At 48.4% G+C, this 25,633-nt stretch overlaps 1 protein-coding gene across 3 annotated transcripts in view; it reads left to right on the top strand.

Annotated features, from left to right (window-relative positions):
• Positions 1 to 25,633, top strand: part of LOC121874400 (cAMP-specific 3',5'-cyclic phosphodiesterase 4C-like) — a 183,940-nt gene that overhangs the window by 9,048 nt on the left and 149,259 nt on the right. Inside the window, exon 1 of one of the 3 annotated variants that reach the window (XM_042378531.1) lies at positions 18,077 to 18,873. The exons of 1 other annotated variant lie outside the window; for it this stretch is intronic. In XM_042378531.1, coding sequence (XP_042234465.1) covers positions 18,752 to 18,873 — 122 coding nt within the window. In that variant the 5' untranslated portion in view covers positions 18,077 to 18,751. Of the gene's footprint in view, positions 1 to 18,076; positions 18,874 to 25,633 lie in introns of those variants that run through there. One more of the 3 variants, XM_042378532.1, reaches the window with a different exon arrangement.

Below are 25,633 nucleotides of genomic sequence, written 5' to 3'. Positions count from 1 at the left end.
AGATAGGTGTAGGGGGAGGAGGAGGGGGTAGGGGTGGGGGAGGAGGAGGAGGGGGGGGTAGGTGTGTAGGGAATGGAGGGGGAGGGAGGAGGAGGGGGAGGCTAGGTAGGGGAGGAGAGGTAGGAAGGTGTGGGGTGGAAGGATGAGAGTGGACGTGAGGAAAAGAGGTGTGGAGGAGGGAGAGAAGGAAGACAGGTGTGGGTGTTGGAGAGAACAGGTGAAACGTCAGAAGAGGAGGAGGACAGGTGTGAACGTAAGAGGAAGAAGAGGACAGGTGTGAAGGTAACAAGAAGAGAACAGGTGTGAAGGTAACAAGAAGAGGACAGGTGTGAAGGTAACAAGAAGGAACAGGTGGAAGGTAACAAGAGAGAACAGTGTAGGTACAAGAAGAAACAGGTGTGAGGTAAAAAGAAGAGACAGGTGTGAAGGTAACAAGAAGAGACAGGGTGAATGTACAGAAGAGGACAGGTGAACGTAAAGAAGAGGACAGGTGTGAACGTAACCAGAAGAGGACAGGTGTGAAATATAAGAGGGAACACAACATAGTCACATAAACACAGTAAACATCACAGCTTCCTCCCTCAGTACACACACACACACACACTGTAGATTATAGTTCTCTGAGAATTTTTTTTTACCAAGTTCTCTAAAGATTCCATTTACCCTCCCATACATGGACCTTATGTAAATTATAATATGTACTCAAATAACAATATACAATAATACATCATCATAAGAAATTAACAGATCCAGTAGGAATGAGAGTGACGTAAAGCAACACAGGTGGTAGGAAGATGTAGAAGATGAGACAAACCCCGAGAGAGTGAATATCAACACCAATTTTGATCATATCTTCACCTGGCTGACAGACTCATTATGGCCACCGAGTCGAAACACCTCACCTTCACTGACTCACTGGGCTTCATTCAACCCGAGGGTGGGGGAGGTGGGGGGGGGAGGGTGGGGGGGTTGAGCAATCATTTCGTCGTTGTTATTGTTAGTAAAGTGACGTCATGTAGTGTTATATTCAAGTTCCTCGGTTTAAGTAAATGTTGATGTGTTTATTTTACAAGTTGGTTCATTTTCGTGCTTTGATCTACTTATTTACAAGTGTCTTGGTGAACGTCTTGATCCACTTATTTACAACTGTCTCATACTAACAAGTGTGTTGGTCGAGTCTATACTAGTGTGAGTGTTAAACAAGTAAGTTCCATATAATGTCTCATACTAAACCAAACCAAACCAAACACAACCAAACACAACCAAAGCCAAACCAAACCAAACCAAACCAAAACACAACCTAACCTAACTCAACCTAACCTAACCTAACCTACTCAACTCCTCAACAACACGAGGGTAGTAATTTATCACAAACCGCTTGCTCATTCCTCCTCGTCCCATCTTAAATTAGACATCTTGGTGGTCTTGCAACATTCTGGGTCGTTTTGTAATATTTAGTGAATTCTTGCATCGCGTGTGTGTGTAATTGACGGCGGGTGTGGTAGTGAGTCGTGCTTGGTGTCACGTGCGTCTGTGGCGTTTGTACTGCGTCACTTTTCTTGTGTGTGTGTGTGTGTGACGTGATCAACAACTCGTACGTCTTCCCCAATGAGGTGTTTTGTATGAGTACACGATGCCTAGGGTTGGGGAGAGGTGGGAGTGGGGTTGTGTGGGGGAGAGGCAGGTGTGTGGGGAGAGGGGGGGGAGGGTGTGGGCAGGTGTGGGAGATGGGATTGGATTAGATGAAGTGGATGTTTCAGGCAGAAGAGGGATATATGTGGGTATTTGGGAGGATGTGTCGTGGCGGGGCGAAGCATGAAATGGTGGGGAGAGATGGTGGTGAAGGAGGAGGTGGTGGTGAAGGAAGGAAGGCGGGATAGTGGTGGTGAAGGAAGGAAGGCGGGATAGTGGTGGTGAAGGAAGGAAGGGGGATAGATAAGAAACACCATGAAAGCATAGAGTTGAATGATAGTGATGACTAGTATTGTGTGATGATGTAAGGAAACTAGTCATCATCATTTGTTACCTGATTGGCTGACATGGTTGAACAATGTGATGGCTGATCAACCTATAATTAACAGACTGATCAGCTGACAATAGTTGGCAGTCTTGGGTGGCTGATCAGCTGACAATAGTTGGCAGTCTTAAACGTGGTTGGTTGGTCAGCTGAAAGTTGGCTGGTGTGGGCAGATCACCTGACGGCTTGGCTGGTAGGCGTGGCTAATCACCTGGAGATTAGGTTCGGGGATTAGGTAATCACAGTGTGTTTAAGCCAAGGTCAAAGTGGACATAGATGATGATTGAATAGAGAATGAACTGACAATAGGAGAGAGCTGCCTATTGATTGGGAAGGCGGGAGTAAAGGAGAGGAGGGAGGGAGGTAGAGAGGAGGGGGAGATTGAACAGGGAGCGATGTGAGAGGGTAAGAGAAGGGTGGATGAGACGTTTTGGACGATAACGGAAGAAGAATAGAGGTAAACTAAAGAGGGAAAAAACAAGAGAAAAAATATCAGTAAAGGGAGAGAATGAGAGGGAGAATGAATGAGATGGGAGAGAAAAGAGGGAGGGAGGGGAGGGTGGGGTAGGAAGGTTTAAGGACGGGAGGTAAAGAGGAGGAGGTTGATGCAGGAAGGAGACCGGAAACAGATAAAAATGGCCGGAAAAGGAACAAGAGAAAAGTGGAGTGAGAGAAGGATAGTTAAAGGGGGAAATGATAAAAAAGAAAGAAATTGCGAGAAAAGGGAGAGACGGGATGGAGGTAATGAAGCTAAGGTGTAGGAGATATCATGATTAAATACGTAGAAGGAAAGATGAGAGTAAACATGGTGTAAGAGAAACAAAGAAAGAAAACTGAATAAATAAGAGATGCTGAAGTAAACCTTGATTATCAGGTATTCTTGAGGGGAGGGGAGGGAGGGCTGGCCAGATGTTTCGGGGGACTGCCCAGACGTTTCGGAGGTCTGGAGATGTTTCTAAGGGACTGTGGAGTGCGTGGGCAACTGGCCAATTTTCCTGGGGGGTTGGCCAGGTGTGTGGGGACATCATAGAATTGTGCTAAATTTCACTCCGGGCATCTACTAGTTTGTTGTGCACCCCATACTCATCCTGTGAGCGGTAGCATAAAAGGATTTCAAAGTAGAGGTCAGTAAAGGTGTTTATCAGACCCCCACCGAGCAGGATATCATGGCGTTGAAGGTTCGAGTCTTTCCAGCACTGTACATTGTTTACTTCTGACTTAGCTAGTGGGTAGTCTCAATATATTATCTATCTTGTCATCACAGGTAAAATATTCCGCCATTATACACATAGTAAGCCTGGAGAGAGAGAGAGTGTGTGTGTGTGTGTGTGTGTGTGTGTGTGTGTGTGTGTGTGTGTGATAATGGACAGATGTTTACACCCACATGAGATCGTACTGCCACAGAAACTTATAATCTAGTTACAACATCTTTTGGTCTACTGATCTACGTACTTTGCCCAGACAATATAGCAACGGACGAAAAGATTTTGACAACTCTACCGAGACAATAGGAGTCGTAGTGTTCATTTTGACATCCATCGGTCCTCACCTTGTGCATTATTTTATTTGTTACATCTCATCATGGTAGACAATGGATTGATCATCTCATGTCTGAACCTGTCTGCTTGTTTTGAATCCTCCAACAAGTTTTTTTTTCTAGTAACAGATTTAAGGTTCTGTTTGACGGTCCTAGATTTCATTTAATGGTGGTCTTTGTTGGACGTGAATTTAGCAAAAGCATCAACTCTCATGATCACTGAGTGGCTTTGTGATATGGACTCCACACCAATGATCCCGACGCTCTCGTAAACCAGTGGTGCATATTTGTGTCTGGCTTCAAAGACAACTGTGTGACACTGATCTGAGGTTGTCGAGAGCATGTAGTGAGGATTGTGAGCCTGTGATGATGAGACTGTCGGTGGGAGTGATAGTGTGGCAAACAGTTCAGTATATTATCAGGGTGGGTCAGGTGTGTGGAGGGTGGGTCAGGTGTGGGTGGGTCAGTGTGTGGGGTGGGTGGTGTGGAGGGGTCAGGTGTGTGGGTGGGTCAGGTGTGTGGAGGGTGGTCAGGTGTGTGGAGGGTGGGTCAGGTGTGTGGAGGGTGGGTCAGGTGTGTGTGGAGGGTGGGTCGGTGTGGAGTGGGGTGTGTGGGTGGTGGGTGGTGTGGGGTGGGTCAGGTGTGGGGGTGAGTCAGGTGTGGGGGTGGGTCAGGTGTGTGGAGGTGAGTTGTGTGGGGGGGTCGGGGTGTGATTGGTGGGTCATGTGTGTGGGGGTGGGTCAGGTGTGTGATTGGTGGGTCGTCGGGTGTGTGATTGGTGGGTTAGGTGTGTGATTGGTAGGTCAGGTGTGTGGGGGTGGGTCAGATGTGTGGGGGTGGGTCAGGTATGTGATTGGTGGGTTGGATATGTGATTGGTGGGTCAGGTGTGTAATTGGTGGGTCATGTATGTGATTCGTGGGTCAGGTGTGCGATTGGTGGGTCGGGTATGTGATTGGTGGGTCGGGTATGTGATTGGTGGGTTAGGTATGTGATTGGTGGTTTAAGTATGTGATTGGTGGTTTAGGTATGTGATTGGTGGTTTAAGTATGTGATTGGTGGTTTAGGTATGTGATTGGTGGTTTAGGTATGTGATTGGTGGTTTAGGTATGTGATTGGTGGTTTAGGTATGTGATTGGTGGTACATGTATGTGGGGGTTTGGTCAGGTGTCTTGCGAGGTTGGCAACAGTGACAATAAAACGACAAAAAAAAACACGACAATAACTAAAACAGTGAAACAACAATGACAGGTAACAGTAACCATAACAAATAAGAATAACAACGACAAACAAGAACAATGACATCCACCAAAAAATAATCAACTACAAAAACAACTACAGTCAGAACAGAAATAACAACAAAAGCACAAGAACAACAACAATAACAACAACACTTCCAGTCACCACAAACTAAGTAACAATAACAACAACCACCCACCCAGTAGCCTCCCTGACCCTCCTCCTCCTCCCACCACCAGAGGCTGAGGCGTGTTAGTAAACAAAGCGAGTGGCCCAGTGACGTCACAACATGGCGGACGTGGGGGGGGGGAGAGGGATGGGGCGGAGAGGAAGTGGAGGAAAGTCGGTATTGTGTGGGTCACCATCACGTACATGTCACTACAATATCACTGTCTTGACTTCTTCTTGACTTCTTCTTGGTGAGATGTATGTCGTCAGTGTGTAAGTCTTGGTAAATAATCATCTAACTACGTAATGGTGATTTTTTTATTATTATTATTTTTTTTTATCTGTACTTCGTCATTTTTATGTTGGGTGGATTAAAGGTGGGTAAACACACAGTACTCACAGAGCCTTCTGGCTGAATCTTTCAATAAACCGTTAATTATTATTATTATTATCATATCATTTCATCATCATCATCATCATCATAGATATATCATTTCTTTCTCTCACTTCCTCCTCCTCTTCCTCCTCCCCCCTCCCTCCTCCTCCCCTCCTCCTCCTCCTCCTCCTTCTCTCCCCTTCCTCTCCCCTTCTCCCCCCTCCTCTCCCTTCCCCCCCCTCCTCTCCCTTCCCCACCCCTCCTCTCCCTTCCCACCCTCCTCTCCTTCCCCCTCCTCTCCCTTCCCACCCCACCCCTCCCCTCTCCCTTCCCCCTCCCTCCTTCCCCACCCCGCCCTCCTTCCCCACAACCAATACACACACACACACACATGGGTTTAATCCTGCCAAAGACTTGATCAACACCATCACCACCGTCTACCAACACCACCGTCACCACCAACACCACCGTCACCACCAACACCACCAACACCACCGTCACCACCAACAGAGAGTCGAGCTTGACATTTATAATTTAACATTGTCTCTTCCGGGTGAGTGAGGAACGTGATGTGAGTATGGACGAAAGAGGGCTGGGCTGGGCTGGGCTGGGCTGTGCTGTGCTGTGCTGTGCTGTGCTGTTCCCGCTCGCGTCTTGCTTGCCTCTTGACCAGTGTAGCCTTGTGTGTTGAAGTGACTCGGTGTGGCTAGCAGGACGTGTAGTGGTGGTGTGGTGTGTGTGTATATTAGTGGTGGTGATTCAACTAGCTGTGGTGGTAATTATAGCTTGGGTGTGTGGGGTGTAGTAGTTGATGATGATTTGATTAGCTGTGGTTGTGATTATAGCTTTGTGTGGGTGTGAAAAAGATGAATTTAGACACGAAATTGAAGAAACGATTAAGAGACATGATAACCAGGAAAACTAAAGAGGTGATAAAGGAGAAGTGTTGGTGTTAGTGAACAAAAAATAAACATAGAAAAAGTTAACATATACCGACAAAAAATAAAATACTTATAAAACTTAAACAAAATCTAGAAAAATAACTAAATACGAAATAACAGGAAAAAAACCCATATTAAAAATGAAAATAAGAAAATAAACCCACTATTTTCCCTCTTAAAAAGTCGTTCTCTAGGAAAATTAAAGCATTGTCTCTCAGGAAAAAAAAACAGTTCTCTAGAAAAGAAAAAAAAAACAATATTCCTGATAGAAAATTAAACAAACAAAAGGTATTAGTGAAACGAAAGAAGAAAAAACAACAACAATAGAATGACAGGAAAATGGGAGGAAAGAATGACAATATAATGTTGTTTTCAGTCGAGGTGTTGTATATTATTGTCTGTGAGAACGGCGTAGCAGCTTGACCTTCATTCTGTTACGTTATGTGTGTGTGTGTGTATTATGTATTTATGCTTGGATGGATGTGTGTATGAATGAATATGTATGTGTATGTATGTATGTATGTATGTAATGTATGTATGTATATTAGTCAAGTTAATAGTGTAAACCTAAGGAACGAAAATATGTTTATTGTGTCAAGGTCAAGATCAAGCTTGGAGTCGAGATTTAGCTTAGGGCTGAGGTCAAGATTGGCGCCGAGATTTTGCTTGGGGTTCGAGAATTAAGCTTATGGTCGAGATCAAGCTTAGATTTGAGGGCAATCTTAAAGTTTCGAGGTTAAATTTAGGCCATACTTAGGTTTGAGGTCAAGTTTTGGGTTACGAGTTTAAAGTTTAGGAGGCCAAGGTCAAACTTGAGGTCAATACCACAACAACCAATGCTTCACGTCTCGCCAGGGGTGTAAGGCGGCAACACCTCGAGGGTATGAACGCTGTTGTGGTAATACTGTATTTGATTACCGTTTAGTATAGAGGTGGCCAGTGTAGAGCGGATGGCGAGCTCGGCGGTGGAGCATAATACCGTGCTCTGTGTAGTGCTGGTGTGGATAGTTACACCCAACACCGGGGCAACACAGCGCTAGGGTGTTGTGTGAGCTACCAGGGTGGCTAAGAATTGATATCGTAAGCTGTTGTTAGTGTGTGGGGTTCTGTGCGTATACCCGGAAGTCAATGTAACTAAGACTCGTTTGAAAATAGAATTCCTCGTGTGGAAAATACTATTATCGACATATCAGTCAGGATTGGTCAGTGAGTTGATTAACGTAGCTAAATATTGCAGAGATTTTGATTCGAGTTTATTTTATTTTGTAGTTCTGCTGTAGTGTTGTAGCTATGTAGTGATCCATACTCGTTATTGTTCCGGCAAAATGACAGAACGTGTGTGTGTGTGTGGGGGGGGCCTCGTCACCGACCTTACTACCTGTATAATGATTAAAAAATGTTATTTTCCTAGACAATACAAGGAAGAAATTTGAAGGTTTCATTTTAATTTCTCGGAGGCGCCAGGAGAGACTGGACTCCTGCCAACAGCCTCCTGGAAACTGAAGATCTTTTGTGTAACCAGAAATGTTAAAAGGAAAAGAATGGTACAGTAACATACGATTATTACCTGGCTGAGTCTTTTGGGAGCTCCCCCACCTCCTCCCTCGTGAAAAGCTACCTGAGAGAAAAAGGTTATTTTAAATTGTTAGGATAAATAGTGTAGAGTACAGTACAGTATGGTACACGAAGCTTTCAGAACCACTTTAGAGATTCAAAATAAACGAGTGTGTGATTTATGCTCCGCCCGGGGTGTGTGTGGGGACCAATACCCTGTCGAGTGGGTGAGTAGTCGTGGTGATTCACAGTTCCTGCTGGTGGTGCCCAGGTGACGTGTGTGTGTGTATGTAATAATAACAACAATAATAATAATAAATAATGATTTATTGGAAGAACATAGCAGCCAAAAGACCGAAAGTATAGTTACATAATTGGGGAATGGATCACTTTACCAATATACAGGTAACATAAGCGATACAAATATGATATATAATAACAAGGTGGGGAGAAGGTCATATAACAGGGCATTTCAACATAGTGACAGTACAAAAGTAGGATTGGCTGGGAGTGAATACACTGGTTAACTACGAGTTGTTGATAATTATTACAATGGTTGGAACTGGTCTGTTATTTTAGCGATCAGTTCGTGCTCGTATGGGCTGGTTGCGGTTGTTGTGTCGAACAGCAATTTGCGGACGAGGGATCTCGGGTAGAAGCAGGAGCCGGTGTCGAGGATGGTGCAGAAGCTTCTCACCAAATTTGCAGATGAGGTCGTGGTGATGGTCAGAGAGAGCCAAGAGGGTCAGTGTGTTGAGCGCTTCTTGATATGTGGAGTAGGAAGGGGAGAGAATAATCTTCCACGCCCTCTTCTGCAGTTTTTTCTAGGTGTTTCAGGTGTGTGTGTGTGTGTGTGTGTGTGTGTGTGTGTATGTACATCATTATCCACACACTTATTAATCTTACTTAAGTTTCGGAGAGCAATAAAACCTTCAAAGGCAGTTTGGTGTAACCCCCTGCCTCTTCCCTCCCTCACCTTCTTCGTTTCATAATTCATTCAATTTTGATCCAACTGTTATATATTTATTTATTTATTTATGTGTCTATATTCAGTCATTCGTTATACCTGCTGGTTTTGTTTATTTGTTTATGCTGTCTTTATTTATATGCTTACTTAATTTAATTACTGACCAATAGAGTTTGTTTATACAGTAATTCTTAGCGACATATTAGGTTTCTGACAAATGGTTATGAAGTGTTGGTAAAATATAGCCACAGTATTTCAGAGTTTGTGTTTACCGAAGGCACAGCCGGATCAGGAATTTTGAGGAATCCGTTCTCGGTCCTAGAGTCTTGAGGTGATCTGTATCCGGCTCAGGGTATTGTGTGGCTTTGGTGGCCGGAAGACGAATGTTTTAGTTGTTTTGTGTAAATAAAACCCCTGAGATAGGAGGGAGTTCAGTCAGACATGAGGAGACATTTCCCAAAGAAACACACACACAAAAAAAACCCCCAGCGAATTCTGATTTACGTTCGAATTACTTTTGCGATTAGTCATACAATCACCGTGCTCGAGAGACATACATACATACATACATACATACATACATACATACACACACACACACACACACACACACACACACACACACACAAGAAGGCAGGGTGTAACACAGGTGGATGTGGTGTAGGTTCAGCATCTGGGTGTAACAGGTAACGACACGACATCCACCAGGTGAAAGCGACACCCGGGGCAGAGTGTAACAGTGAGTTTAGGTGTCAAAGTGTTGGCACCTGTGAATCACAACACCCATACCTATCCTCTCACTACCTCCCATTTCCCTCCCCCCCTACCCCTTTCTCTGTCCTCACCACCTCCCTTCCCTGTCCTCACCATTCTAGAGTGACACACCTGGCAGGGTGATACAGGCAAGGTGACATACCCGTCAGGGTGATACAGCCTAGGGTGACATACCTGGGGGTGATACAGGCTAGGGTGACATACCTGGCAGGGTGAGCAGACAGGGTGACATACCTGGAGGGTGATACAGCCTAGGGTGACATACCTGGCAGGGGTGATACAGGCTAGGGTGACATACCGTCAGGGTGATACAGCCTTGGGTGACATACCTGGCAGGGTGATACAGCCTGGGGTGACATACCTGGGGGTGATACAGGCTAGGGTGACATACCTGGCAGGGGTGATACAGGCAAGGTGACATACCTGGCAGGGTGATACAGGCAAGAGTGACATACCCGTCAGGGTGATACAGCCTAGGGTGACATACCTGGCAGGGTGATACAGGCTAGGGTGACATACCTGGCAGGGGTGATACAGGCAAGGGTGACATACCTGTGGCAGGGGTGATACAGGCAAGGTGACATACCGTCAGGGGTGATACAGCCTAGGGTGACATACCTGGCAGGGTGATACAGGCTAGGGTGACATACCTGGCAGGGGTGATACAGGCAAGGGGTGACATACCTGGCAGGGTGATACAGGCAAGAGTGACATACCTGTCAGGGTGATACAGGTAAGGGTGACATACCTGGCACAGTGAGACAGGCTAGGGTGACATACCTGGCAGGGGTGATACAGCTGGTGAGACATACCTGGCAGGGTGATACAGACTAGGGTGACATACCTGGGGGGTGATACAGGCTAGGGTGACATACCTGGCAGGGGTGATACAGGCAAGAGTGACATACCCGGCAGGGTGATACAGGCTAGGGTGACATACCCGTCAGGGTGATACAGCCTGGGTGACATACCGGCAGGGTGATACAGGCTAGGTGACATACCTGGCACAGTGAGACAGGCTAGGGTGACATACCTGGCAGGGTGATACACGCTAGTGAGACATACCTGGCAGGGTGATACAGACTGGGTGACATACCTGGCAGGGTGATACAGGCAAGGGTGACACCTGGCACAGTGAGACAGGCTAGGGTGACATAGGCATGGGTGACATACCTGGCACAGTGAGGACAGGCTGGTGACATACCTGGCAGGGTGATACAGGCAAGGGTGACATACCTGGCACAGTGAGACAGGCTAGGGTGACATACCTGGCAGAGTGATACAGGCAGGGTTACATACCTGGCAGGGGTGATACAGGCTAGGTGACATACCTGGCAGGGTGATACAGGCAGGGTGACATACCTGGCAGGGTGATACAGGCTAGGGTGACATACCTGGCAGGGTGATACAGGCAGGGTGACATACCTGGCAGGGTGAGACAGACTAGGGTGACATACCTGGCAGGGTTGAGACAGACTAGGGTGATATACCTGGCAGGGTGATGAAGGCAGGGTTACATACCTGGCAGGTGATACAGGCAAGGGTGACATACCTGGCGAGGTGATACAGGCAAGGGTGACATACTTGGCAGGGGTGATGTGTAACAGTTTATTTAGCCAGAAAAACACAGATACAGAGTGAATAATAACAATATTAACATGGCTGACCAGTTGAGAACCTTAGACTCTCTTTTTAGTCACCTGATATATACTATATATTTATCTCAAGGAAGTATTCTGTATATTTAGTATCATCTGGAATAGAACAATAGTATGGTGGTAATAAAAACATCTCATAGTGTCACCACGGTTATCACTTCAACAGGCTAGGATGACATACCTGAGGGGTGATACAGGCAAGGGTGACATACCTGGAAGTGATACAGGCAGGGTGACATACCTGGCAGGGTTGATACAGGCAAGGGTGACATACCTGGCAGGGTGATACAGGCTAGGGTGACATACCTGGCAGGGTGATACAGGCCAGGGTGACATACTTGGCAGGGTGATACAGGATAGGGTGACATATATGGCAGGGTGATACAGGCCAGGGTGACATACTTCGCAGGGGTGATACATAGGGTGACATATATGGCAGGGTGATACAGGCAAGGGTGACATACCTGGCACAGTGATACAGGCCAGGGTGACATACTGGCAGGGTGATACAGGCCAGGGTGACATACTTGGGGTGATACAGGCTAGGGTGTCATACCTGGCAGGGTGATACAGGCAGGGTGATACAGGCTAGGGTGACATACCTGACATGGTGACATAGGCAAGGGGTGACATACCTGACAGGGGTGATGCAGGCTAGGGTGACATACCCGACAGGGTGATACAGGCTAGGGTGTCATACCTGGCAGGGTGATACAGGCTAGGGTGTCATACCTGGCAGGGTGATACAGGCAAGGGTGATACAGGCTAGTTTGACATACCTGGCAGGGTGATACAGGCTAGGTGACATACCTGGCAGGGTGATACAGGCTAGGGTGACATACCTGGCAGGGGTGATACAGGCTAGGGTGACATACGGCAGGGTGATACAGGCAAGGGTGATACAGGCTAGTTTGACATACCTGGGGGTGATACAGGCTGGGTGACATACCTGGCAGGGTGATACAGGCTAGGGTGACATACCTGGCAGGGTGATACAGGCTAGGGTGACATACCTGGCAGGGTTGATACAGGCTAGGTGACATACCCGGCAGGGTTGATACAGGCAAGGGTGACATACCTGACAGGGTGATACAGGCACGGGTGACATACCTGGCAGGGTGATACAGGCTAGGGTGACATACCTGGCAGGGGTGACATACCTGACAGGGTGATACAGGCTAGGGTGACATACTTGGCAGGGGTGGTACAGGCACGGGTGACATACCTGGCAGGGTGATACAGGCTAGGTGACATACCTGGCAGGGTGACATACCTGACAGGGTGATACAGACTAGGGTGACATACCTAGCAGGGGGTGACATACTTGGCAGGGTGATACAGGCAAGGGTGACATACTTGACAGGGTGATACAGGCTAGGGTGACGTACTTGACAGGGTGGTGATACAGACTAGGGTGACATACCTGACAGGGTGATACAGACTAAGGTGACATACCTGGCAGGGTGATACAAGCTTGGGTGACATTCCTGGCAGGGTGGTCAGATGATACTATTGCAGTTGACACACACACACACACAGATCGTGCTGTATCAGTGTGAAGAGTTTGCACCTCCATATTGCTCTCTCTCTCATACATAGTGAATGGTAGTTATTATTTTAAGAGTTCATGAAGATTAGATTCGTAGTTACAATTGAATCAACAATCTACAACACTTCCTTATGGCCAGTGTTTTATATCTCCAGGTTACATAATCCATATTTTACACCTGGGCTTCTATAACACTCATTTAATGAAACATAGCTTTTTGTGATATATAGATAACAGTTGGGTGTAGGCTTATATCCCCCCACCCAGTGATTACAGAAAACTTGTTTGTTAGTCATGAATAATAAGGGAGACATTTGGATATTATTTTCACTCTAGGCTTTTATTGGAGAACGGCCAAGGGTGTAATACTTTCGGTAACATCATGATAAGTTGCTTCACCCTCAGCGACGTTAGGTGGCAACACTGCTCACATCGTCCGCTGACTTGGTGGAGAGGTACAGACACAGTACACATCTTCTGGCAATACTGATGCCATTCAAGACAGCTATTTTGTGTACTGTAGGTGTCTTAGTGACCCAGTTGAATTTAGTCCTTCTCACCACTTATTAAGGGGGTTGGAGGGGTGTGTGGGTGGGATGAGGTGGAGGGGAGCTGTGTGTGTGGGTGAGGTGGAGGTGGGAGAATAACTCAGGATCAGAGTATCCTGTGGAAGGTCCTCAGTGCTGGTAAAAGTTCGTGCTTGCTATTAAATAGAAGGTGTGGTGGTGGTGGTGGTCCTGCAAGTGATCGGAAGGGCGGCGCTCTTTTCCCTCCCCACCAGGATGTTTACAAAGCCCCTTCAGGAAGTTACTAATCATACAAAACATCGTTATGGTCCCCTAACTGCTCAAGTGTGTCGTCATGTTTGTCTTTAACTATTCAGAATAATTATAAATGACGCGTCACTGTCGGCCATGATGTGTCATTTACAATACAACAGAGGACATGACGCAGACTACAGTGCTCTGGTAACAGTGACGGCCGAGGTGATGGTGTTTACAATGTGAGAGACTCTAAAACATCAAGAGTGTTAATAAACGTAAACATTTAGGGACTGTGGACAGTAGATGTAAACAACAATGGACTGAAATACATAAAAACATCGAGGGGACTCCACATGTAAACAAACAAGTGGACTCCACAAAAATAAACAACACGTAACTGTAAACAAAACAGTATGGGGGGGGACTAGTGTAAACATAAACAACAAGGACCTTAACTATCTTCCCGTAGAAGGAAGACCATCAGTGTTTCCTGGTGTGTCTTCTTAACGGAACACCACATCCCTCCTCCTCCACCACCACCACCACCACCACCACTACTTGACCACCTACTCCTCCACCCTTCCTCCACCACCACCACTTCCACGACCACCTCTCCTCCCACTCTTCCTCCACCACCATCACCACCACCACTTCCACGACCACCTACTCCTCCACCCTTCCTCCACCATCCACCACCACCACTTCCCGACCACCCTCCCTCCCTCCACCACCACCACCACCACTTCCCGACCACCTACTCCTCCTTCCCTTCCTCCCACCACCACCTTCCTCCCACCACCACCACCCTTCCTCCACCACCACCCTTCTCCACCACCACCCTTCCTCCACCACCTCCTCCTCCTTAACCTCCTTCTCCTCTCTACTCTTCCTCCTCCACCTCCTCCACCGGAAACTCACGTCCCATCAATAACAACAGTGGCGTAGCAAATCTCTTAACGCCTCGCCTCCCTCCAGTGAGTGACGTCATTCGTACGTAATTAACACAGCCAAGGTAAATTTTTCATCCCTCTTCCCCAAGACCCGTGTTTCCGTTCGTTAGGTTAGGTTAGGTTAGGATTAGGTTAGGGGTTGGTTAAGATAGGGTTGGGGGGTTGGTTAGGTTGATTGGGGGTTGGTTAAGTTAGGTTAAATTAGGTTGGGGTTGGTTAAGATTGGTTAGTGTTAGGTTACATTAGGTTAGGGGTTGGTTAAGTTGGGTTAGTGTTAGGTTAAATTGGGTTAGGGGTTGGTTAGTTAGGTTAGTGTTAGGTTAAATTAGGTTAGGGGTTGGTTAAGTTAGGTTAGGGGTTGGTTAAGTTAGGTTAGTGTTAGGTTAAATTAGGTTAGGGTTGGTTAAGTTAGGTTAGGGTTGGTTAAGTTAGGTTAGTGTTCGGTTAAATTCGGTTGAGGGTTGGTTAAGTTAGGTTAGTGTTAGCTTAAATTAGGTTAGGGGTTGGTTAAGTTAGGTTAGGGGTTGGTTAAGTTAGGTTAGTGTTAGGTTAAATTAGGTTAGGGGTTGGTTAAGTTAGGTTAGTGTTAGGTTAAATTAGGTTAGGGTTAGGTTAAATTTGGTTAGGGTGTAGGTAAGTTAGGTTAAGGGTAGATAAGTTAGGTTAGGTTAAGTTAAGTTAGGTCCAGTAAGATTAGTAAAGGTAGTAATAATATTGTCGGAAATTCAGGCAGACTCGCCCACCTTTACCCGCGACACGGAGGCTGGTGGGTGTACTGGGGTCGGGATTACACTGAGACTCTACCGTAACAAAGTGCGTTCGCTCACCCCTTCCCCTCGTTCAACACCCCTTCCCCTCGTTCAACACCCCTTCCCCTCGTTCACCCCCCTTCCCTGTTCAACACCCCTTCCCCTCGTTCAACACCCCTTCCCCTCGTTCAACACCCCTCCTCGTTCAACACCCCTTCCCCTCGTTCAACACCTCCCCTCGTTCAACACCCCTCCCCTCGTTCAACACCCCTCGTTCCCTCCCTCTTCAACACCTCCCCCCTCGTTCACCCCCTCCCCTCGTTCAACACCCCTCCCCTCGTTCAACACCCCCTCCCTCGTTCACCCCTTCCCCTCGTTCAACACCCCTTCCCCTCGTTCAACACCCTTCCCCTCGTTCAACACCCTTCCCTCGTTCAACACCTTCCCCTCGTTCAACACCTTCCCCTCGTTCAACACCCCTTCCCCTCGTTCACACCCTTCCCTCGTTCAACACCCTCCCCTCGTTCACACCCCTCCCCTCGTTCAACACCCTTATAGAGACTGTTTTAATTGCTATCGATCTCATTCCGTTCGACTTAGGGCGATCGGTAAATCTTAACAATCATGTATATAGTATTGTCCCAAGTGTCGAGCAAGAACAGGAAGATTAATAAACTGGTGTATGAATATTTTGTTATGAATGACGTCAAAATAACCAAAAAAATACGGTATAACGCAGAGAACTGTATGGGTCAATACTTGTACAGGTTAGTATGATAATCTGAGCCTATCTGACCGTCAAGTAGATGCCCAGGGTATTCTGTCAACAAGTACGGTGTGTGGGTGTGTGTCGGGGGTACGGTGTGTGGGTGTGTGTCGGGGGTACGGTGTGTGGGTACGGTGTCGGGAGGTACGGTGTGTGTGGGTTAAGATGCACCACTGTACCTCTATATCAACCATTGCTTCATGCGGGTTCGAAATATCCGCATCCTGTAATATGTGACCACCGAGAATAGATTTTATTATTAATAGTAAATCGACACATAGTAAACAAAACGTTACCTCACGGGCATTGTTCAGTAGGTCGGTTACAAGAACTTAATCAGAGTAAGGGTGAAGGACTGTTTGGTTCACCCATTCAGTGTCAGGTTAAGTGCTAACTTTTGCTGGCTTACTAATAACACACACACACACACACACACACACACATATATATATATATATATATATATATATATATATATATATATATATATATATATATATATATATATATATATATATATATATATATATATATATATATATATATATATATATATATATATATATATATATATATATATATACACGTTCTCAGGTTACACTATCGATTATCTATAATATCTGAACAAGTTTCGTTATTTACAGTATCAACAAATCGTAAACTAAACACAAAATCGTAACTATATAAGGTATTCTAACTTCCGCTTTACCTAAAATCTTATTTATTACGAGTTTAAAGTTTAAGTAAAATACAGCAGCCTGGAGCTGTACAAAGATGCTGGTTTGGTGTTTTATTTATAATCTAGGGTAATTATTATCATCTGTTTTGCTTGAGTACAGCTGTATGTCCGTCATAGTATATCACTGTATTAATCCATCACGTAATGTTTAAAACTCGTGTTTGGTATCCGGGAAAACTTTGTACCGTGTTGAGAGAGGGAAACACTGGCCGGTCGAGGATCTTACCGCGGATGTTTGTGAATGGAATGTTACCAGCAAGGAACACGTCGGCCGGGCGAAGGTGTGGCTGAAATCAATGAGACATAGGTACACTTTATTCAAGGTGTGTGTGTGCGTGTGTGTGTGCGCGCTGTGAAATGTGATTAATATATGGTGGAGTTAGTAGTAGTAGTAAGGGCGCTCGTGAGGGGCGTATAGTACTGTACACAGAGAGCTACAGACAGGCATCAATCAGTACATGGTATCTAAGAGCGGGGCGCCAGGTTGTGTGTGTGTAGCTTGAAGGTGCAAACATGAGTAGACTAGATGATGTTGGGGGAGGAGGTTGAGGGTGTAGCGGGAGGGAGGGGCTGCTGGCTCCCACCACTTCTCTACTCTCCCCCGCGCATCTCTGACCACCGTAGCGAATCCTCAGTCGTGGGTGAGAAGTCTGACGACCCACACAGCTCACAGGAACCCTATTTCAGCAGCCTCTCGGTGGTGGTTGTGGTGTCGAGATAATATTGCGTGAAAGGCGCGTGTTCCCCCTAAAACCTCGCCATCGTCAGCAAGAGGACAGTGTGATAGACCCGCGTGGGTGAGTGGAGGCATGAGTGTACCCCCCTACGAACACACACACTGTACATACATACCATACAAACAAACTACCACCAGCCCAACTGGAGGTACCAGCGCGCCAAGAATAGTGTATGTGCGTGATGCAGTGTGAGGCGAGTGACGTTTGAGGTGGTACTGGTGGTGCCAGGGCCCAGGTTCCCCTTAAGCAGTGCCAACAACCCCCACCAACACCCTTTCCTCCCCACACTAACACAAACCACCCCCGCAAATTGACCCTCCCTCGCCCTCCCATTAGACCACCCTCATCCTCGTCAAACAGGGACTTTACTCCTTATTGATCCAAGACCTCCATTGTTATATTTGTGATGACGATCATCCCCCGCGGTGTTGGAGGAGCTCATGAACGCTGCCGCAGCCAGCCATTGTGTGTGTGTGAGTGTTTGAGGTGAAGTGGCGGTGTGGCGGTGGTGAGTGACGGCAGGTGAGGCAAGTGCCCCTTCCTTGGTGGTGGTGGTGCGTGGCGCGTCACACGTGGGCTGCGCGGTGTGTGTGTGTGTGTGTGTTGTGGTGGCGTCGGCAGCGGACCCACACAATACTACCTTAACAACTCTGCCTTCCCTGGCCTACACCTCCCTGTTACCCTGCAATATTGGCCCAGTGGGTGTGGCGGGCGGCCAAGTGTGTGTGTGTGTGTGTGTGTGTGTGTGTTTGAGATGAGCGCCTAGTGCGGCCCAGGGTGGTGGTGTTGACACAGTCGTAGCAGGTCACCGGCAGCCCGCAAACCTGGCACACCAGCAGGTCATCCTGGAGGAACCGCCGGGCTCCCCGCAGGAGGCAGGGGCCGTGGCGGCGCCTGCCCTGTGCCTCCTGACACCGCCCCAGGTATGAGGAGCAACATGGGGTACAACCCTTTCCGGCACCGAAGCAGGACACCTAGTGAGCAGGGGTGTGGTGGGCGTGTGCCAGGGAACCAGTCCAGCACCGAGCTAGTGAGAGGACTGTGGCGCGTTTCCTCGCGTGGCGATAGTGACCCGCCTGCAGCGCAGCTTCTCCTTCAGGGACCCTTCTGAATCCCTCTGTGGCTCGACTTCCTTACAACCGCACGCCTACACCCAGGCACACGCCCACACTCAGTCACACTCCACCCTTATCTATGGACCTTGAATTACCAGAAACAGCTACAAGGCAGAACTTGACTCCTAATCACTCGTTCCCAGGCTCTACGAGATGGGCGGCCACGACAAGCTCCCCCGGACCCTCTCCACCTCTGCTCTCCGTATTAGAAGTCGCTCTACATTCTGGGAGAAATTTTGGCCGAGTCCACAAGAGTCTCGAGTGGGCAGCAAACTGTGAGTACCAGTGGAGAGGAACCCTGTGTGTCAGTAGTCACTCAACTGCATGCTACTCATAGTGAATATCTTTTAGTGTAGAACTGACGGTGAACGCTCATTGCGTATGTCTGACGATCCTTACGAACAGTGACTCAATGAATGACGTCACGGGTGGTCATGCAAGGCTGCGATCATGAACCAATTTGGCCTTGATGACGGCCTGCATAAAGAGCACACGGCAGTCTGTTTCAGTCCCCCCTCCCAGCCCTCAGTTTCCCACCCAACCCTCAGTCCCACACCCTACCCTCAGTCCTCCACCCTACCCTCAGTCCCTCACCCTACCCTCAGTCCCCACCCTACCCTCAGTCCCTTATGTAGCCCCTATAGTCCCATTCACAGCCCTTATTTCCCAGATCAACCCTTACACTACCAGATTGAGTAAAATCCAATGTTACGCTATGGGAGTCTACACAATTTTCACGGGAATTTACATACAAAATATACACCGAATCACACACGCATACATACATACATACATACATACATACATACATACAAATTTTCTTATAAATATACATATACATACATTCAAATATACATAAAGCATACACCGTAATTCTCTAGGAAAATTTGTACGCAATTTTTATTACATTAGTTTGAAGAGAAAAGAAAAATATTGTAGTTGGATGTGTGTGCATGTTTTGTGGATGGTTGTGTGGATGTAATGGTGCTGGTGGATGTGTATGGTTGTTGTGGTTGATGTTTCTGGTTGTGATGGATGAGTGGAGGACTGAGGGATGGGTGTGGACTGAGGGATGGGATGGTGTGGACTGAGATGGTGTGACTGAGATGGTGGACTGAGATGGTGTGGGACGAGGATGGGTGTGGGACTGAGGGATGGGTGGAGGACTGAGGATGGGTGGGGGACTGAGGGATGGTGGGGACTGAGGATGGGTGGGGACTGAGGGATGGGTGGGGGACTGAGGGATGGGTGGGGACTGAGGGATGGGTGGGGACTGGGGATGGGTGGGACTGAGGGATGGGTGGGACTGGGGATGGGTGGGGGACTGAGGGATGGGTGGGGACTGAGGGATGGGTGGGCTAGGATGGGGGGACTGGGGATGGGTGTGGACTGAGGGATGGGTGTGGACTGGGATGGGTGTGGACTGAGGGATGGGTGTGGACTGGGGATGGGTGTGGGACTGGGGATGGGTGTGGACTGAGATGGGTGTGGGACTGAGGGATGGGTGTGGACTGGGGATTGGATGAGGGATGGGTGGGGACTGAGGGATGGGTGGGGGACTGAGGATGGGTGGGGGCTGAGGGATGGGTGGGGACTGAGGATGGGTGGGGACTGAGGGATGGGTGGAGGACTGGGGATGGGTGGGGTGGTGGGGGATATGGTGGGGTGAGGTGGTGGGGGGGGGGGACTGAGGATGGGTGGGGACTGAGGGATGGGTGGGGGACTGAGGGATGGGTGGGACTGGGGATGGGTGGGACTGAGGATGGGTGGGGGCTGAGGGATGGTGTGGGACTGAGGGATGGGTGGGGGACTGAGGGATGGGTGGGACTGAGGGATGGGTGGGGGACTGAGGGATGGGTGGGGGACTGAGGGATGGGTGGGGGACTGAGGGATGGGTGGGGGCTGAGGGATGTGTGGGACTGAGGATGGGTGGAGGACTGAGGGATGGGTGGAGGACTGAGGGATGGGTGGGGGACTGAGGGATGGGTGGGGGACTGAGGGATGGGTGGGGACTGGGGATGGGTGGGGGCTGAGGATGGGACTGAGGGATGGGTGGAGGACTGAGGGATGGGTGGGGGACTGAGGGATGGGTGGGGGACTGAGGGATGGGTGGGGACTGAGGGATGGGTGGGGACTGAGGGATGGGTGGGGGACTGAGGGATGGGTGGGGACTGGGGATGGGTGGGGACAGGGATGGGTGGGGACTGAGGATGGGTGGGGACTGAGGGATGGGTGGGGACTGAGGGATGGGTGGGGACTGAGGGATGGGTGGGGGACTGAGGATGGGTGGGGACTGAGGGATGGGTGGGGGACTGAGGGATGGGTGGGGGACTGAGGGATGGGTGGGGGACTGAGGGATGGGGTGGGACTGAGGGATGGGTGGGGACTGAGGGATGGGTGTGGGACTGAGGGATGGTGTGGGACTGAGGGATGGGTGTGGGACTGAGGGATGGGTGTGGGACTGGGGATGGGTGGGGATGAGGATGGGTGGGGGACTGAGGGAATGGTTGGGGGACTGAGGGATGGGTGGGGACTGAGGGATGGGTGGGGGACTGGGGGATGGGTGGGGGACTGAGGGATGGGTGGGGGACTGAGGATGGGTGGGGACTGAGGGATGGGTGGGGGACTGAGGGATGGGTGGGGGACTGGAGGATGGTGGGGGACTGAGGATGGGTGGGGACTGAGGGATGGGTGGGGGACTGAGGGATGGGTGGGGACTGAGGGATGGGTGGGAGGATGGTGGGGGACTGAGGGATGGTGGGACTGAGGGATGGGGACTGAGGATGGGTGGGACTGAGGATGGGTGTGGGACTGAGGGATGGGACTGAGGATGGGGGGATGGGTGGGGGACTGAGGATGGGTGGGGGACTGAGGGATGGTGGGGACTGAGGGATGGGTGGGACTGAGGGATGGTGGGGACTGAGGGATGGGTGGGGACTGAGGGATGGTGTGGACTGAGGGATGGGTGTGGACTGAGGATGGGTGAGGACTGAGGGATGGGTGAGGGACTGAGGGATGGGTGGGGACTGAGGGATGGGTGGGGACTGAGGGATGGGTGGGGACTGAGGATGGGTGGGGACTGAGGGGGGGGGACTGAGGGATGGGTGGGACTGAGGATGGGTGGGGACTGAGGGATGGGTGGGGACTGAGGGATGGGTGGGGGACTGAGGGATGGGTGGGGACTGAGGGATGGGTGGGGGACTGAGGGATGGGTGGGGACTGAGGGATGGGTGGGGGACTGAGGGATGGGTGGGGACTGAGGGATGGGTGGGGGACTGAGGGATGGTGGGGGACTGAGGGATGGGGACTGAGGGATGGGTGGGACTGAGGGATGGGTGGGGACTGAGGGATGGGTGGGACTGAGGGATGGGTGGGGACTGAGGATGGGTGGGGGACTGAGGGATGGGTGTGACTGAGGGATGGGTGGGGACTGAGGGATGGGTGGAGGACTGAGGGATGGGTGGAGGGACTGAGGGATGGGTGGAGGGACTGAGGGATGGGTGTGGGGACTGAGGGATGGGTGGGGGACTGAGGGATGGGTGTGGACTGAGGGATGGGTGGGGGACTGAGGATGGGTGTGGACTGAGGGATGGGTGAGGGACTGAGGGATGGGTGAGGGACTGAGGGATGGGTGAGGGACTGAGGGATGGGTGGGGGACTGAGGGATGGGTGGGGACTGAGGATGGGTGGGACTGAGGGATGGGTGGGGACTGGGGATGGGTGGGGACTGGGGGGGAGGACTGAGGGATGGTGGGGGACTGAGGGATGGTGGGGGACTGAGGGATGGGGTGGACTGAGGGATGGGTGAGGGACTGAGGGATGGGTGGGGACTGAGGGATGGGTGGGGACTGAGGATGGGTGGAGGACTGAGGGATGGGTGGGGACCGAGGGATGGTGGGGGACTGAGGGATGGGTGGGGGACTGAGGGATGGGTGGGGGACTGAGGGATGGGTGGGGGACTGAGGATGGGTGGGGACTGAGGGATGGGTGGGGGACTGAGGGATGGGTGGGGACTGAGGATGGGTGGGGACTGAGGGATGGGTGGGGGACTGAGGGATGGGTGAGGGACTGAGGGATGGTGGGGGACTGAGGGATGGGTGGGGACTGAGGGATGGGTGGGAGACTGAGGGATGGTGGGGACTGAGGGATGGGTGTGGACTGAGGGATGGGTGGGGACTGAGGGATGGGTGGGGGACTGAGGGATGGGTGGAGGACTGAGGATGGTGGGGACTGAGGGATGGGTGGAGGACTGAGGGATGGGTGGTGGACTGAGGATGGGTGGACTGAGGATGGGTGGGGACTGAGGATGGTGGGGACAGGATGGTGGGACTGAGGGATGGGTGGAGGACTGAGGGATGGGTGGGACGGGGGGGGGACTGAGGGATGGTGGGACTGAGGGATGGGTGAGGGACTGAGGGATGGGTGGGGACGAGGATGGGTGGGGGACTGAGGATGGGTGGGGACTGAGGGATGGTGTGGACTGAGGGATGGGTGGGGGACTGAGGGATGGGTGGGGGACTGAGGGATGGGTGAGACTGAGGATGGTGGAGGACTGACGGATGGGTGGGACTGAGGGATGGGTGGGGGACTGAGGGATGGGTGGAGGACTGGGATGGTGGAGGACTGAATGCTTGGATGGGGGACTGAAGGCTAGGAGGAGGGGGACAGGGGGCTGGCCTTTATACTACTACTCCTCCTGCTAAGAAATGCTTCGGCAGGTCCTCTTGAAGCCTCGACTCACGTAGCGAAGCCCAGGATGTGTCGAGGGCTTCCTAACAAGCTTACCGAGGCTCTTGTGTGAGGTCGTTATTTACATCTGAGGTGCCAGGCACGAGGGGTATACTGACAGGTGCTCTGGTGTGGTGTGTAAACGTTTGAGACAGGGAGAGGAATTTATGTATTAGGAACGTTTTAGACGGGATGAATGTATTATGAACGTTTTTTGACGGAATTAATTTATTATGAACGTTTTTGACGGAATTAATGTATTATGAACGTTTTTTGACTGAATGTATTCATTACGAACGTTTTAGAAGGAATGAATGTATTATGAACGTTTTAGACGGAATGAATGTATTATGATCGGTTTAGACGGGATGAAGGTATTATGAACGTTTTTTTTGCGGAATGAAAGTAGAACTTTTTGACGGGATGAATGTATTATGAATGTTTTTGACGGAATGAATGTAGAACGTTTTTGACGGGATGAATGTATTATGAACGTTTTTGACGGAATGAATGTAGAACTTTTTGACGGGATGAATGTATTATGAACGTTTTTGACGGAATGAATTCATTATGAACGTTTTAGAAGGAAGGAATGTATTATGAACGTTTTAGACGGGATGAATGTATTATGAACGTTTTTTTACGGAATGAAAGTAGAACGTTTTTGACGGGATGAATGTATTATGAACGTTTTTGACGGAATGAATGTAGAACGTTTTTGACGGGATGAATGTATTATGAACGTTTTTGACGGAATGAATAAACTACAAACGTTTGAGATGGATGGATATGGATATAGACAATATAACAAACGTTTGGGCGTTAGAAATCTAGACGATATACAAACGTTAGACAGGTGGATTAATACTGCTATTTTATGTAAACGTTTGAGGGGAAGATTGATATAACCATACAAACGTTTCAGGAAGGTTAATATTGCATGCAAACGTTTCAGGAAGGTTAATATACCATACAAACGTTTCATAGGAAGATCCTCATCGCCATAAAGAACGTTTTAAGATGATTAGTTCATGTCAAAGAAACGTTTTGAAGTAATATTGATAGAAGCTTAAAATGGATGAGGAAGATTACTGTACATACAAACGTTTTTTAGCAAGATTAATATTCTTACAAACGTTTGAAAGATTAATTAAATATTCCTGCAAACGTTTTAGGGAGATTAAATAAATATTCCTGCAAACGTTTGAGGAATTAATTAAATATTCCTACAAACGTTTGAGGGAGTTTGAAATTCCTACAAACGTTTGAAATTAATTAAATAATCCTACAAACGTTTGAGGGAGATAAATTAAATCATCCTACAAACGTTTGAAGGAGATTAATTAAATATTCCTACAAACGTTTGAAGGAGATTAATTAAATATTCCTACAAACGTTTGAGGGAGATTAAATATTCCTTCAAACGTTTGAGGAAGATTAATTAAACATTCCTACAAACGTTTGAGGAAGATTGATAAAATATACCTACAAACGTTTGAGGGAGATTAATTAAACATTCCTACAAACGTTTGAGGAAGATTAATTAAATATTCCTACAAACGTTTGAGTTAGATTAATTAAATATTCTACAACGTTTGAGGAAGAATAATAAAATATTCCTACAAACGTTTGAGGGATAACAATCCTACAAACGTTTGAGGAAGATTAATACAATATTCCTACAAACGTTTGACGGAGATTAATAAAATATTCCTACAAACGTTTGAGAGGAAGATTAATGAATTATACAAACGTTTGATGGGATTGAGGATATATTTAGACGCACGTGTCAGAGGAGAATTATATAAAGCAATTATATGAACGTTTTAGAAGAATTATGGGAGGATTATACATACATACATACATACACATATCACATGAGATTGTGTATGAGAGTAAGAAAGTGGTTATATTGTATTGGTCATTATTGGTTAAAGCTCTGAAATATTATTGACCTAACCTAACATGACATGACCTAACTTGACCTTTTAGTTTTGTTCATCATGGATTCATGCTGACTACTGTGTGTAAGCAGTATTTATTTATTTATTTATATATTTATTTATTTATTTATGATAAGATAATAAAATATTGTAATACACCAATTTAAATATTTATATCAACATGTTAGGAAGAAGATGGGTTCGTTGTGCATCAGATGTTATTGTACCATGTTAATGATTTACCACAAACTTTGATATCGTCGCTAATTAGTGATTCGACGGTAATAGAATGACTGACACGACACAAGGATATCAAATGCCGATAAACTATATTGTATGGTTGTATAGTACCGGGATATATATA

This window comes from Homarus americanus, unplaced genomic scaffold (assembly GCF_018991925.1).
Source record: "Homarus americanus isolate GMGI-L3 unplaced genomic scaffold, GMGI_Hamer_2.0 scaffold14064, whole genome shotgun sequence".
NCBI lineage: Eukaryota > Metazoa > Arthropoda > Malacostraca > Decapoda > Nephropidae > Homarus > Homarus americanus.
This window is presented reverse-complemented; position numbering and strand designations above follow the sequence as displayed.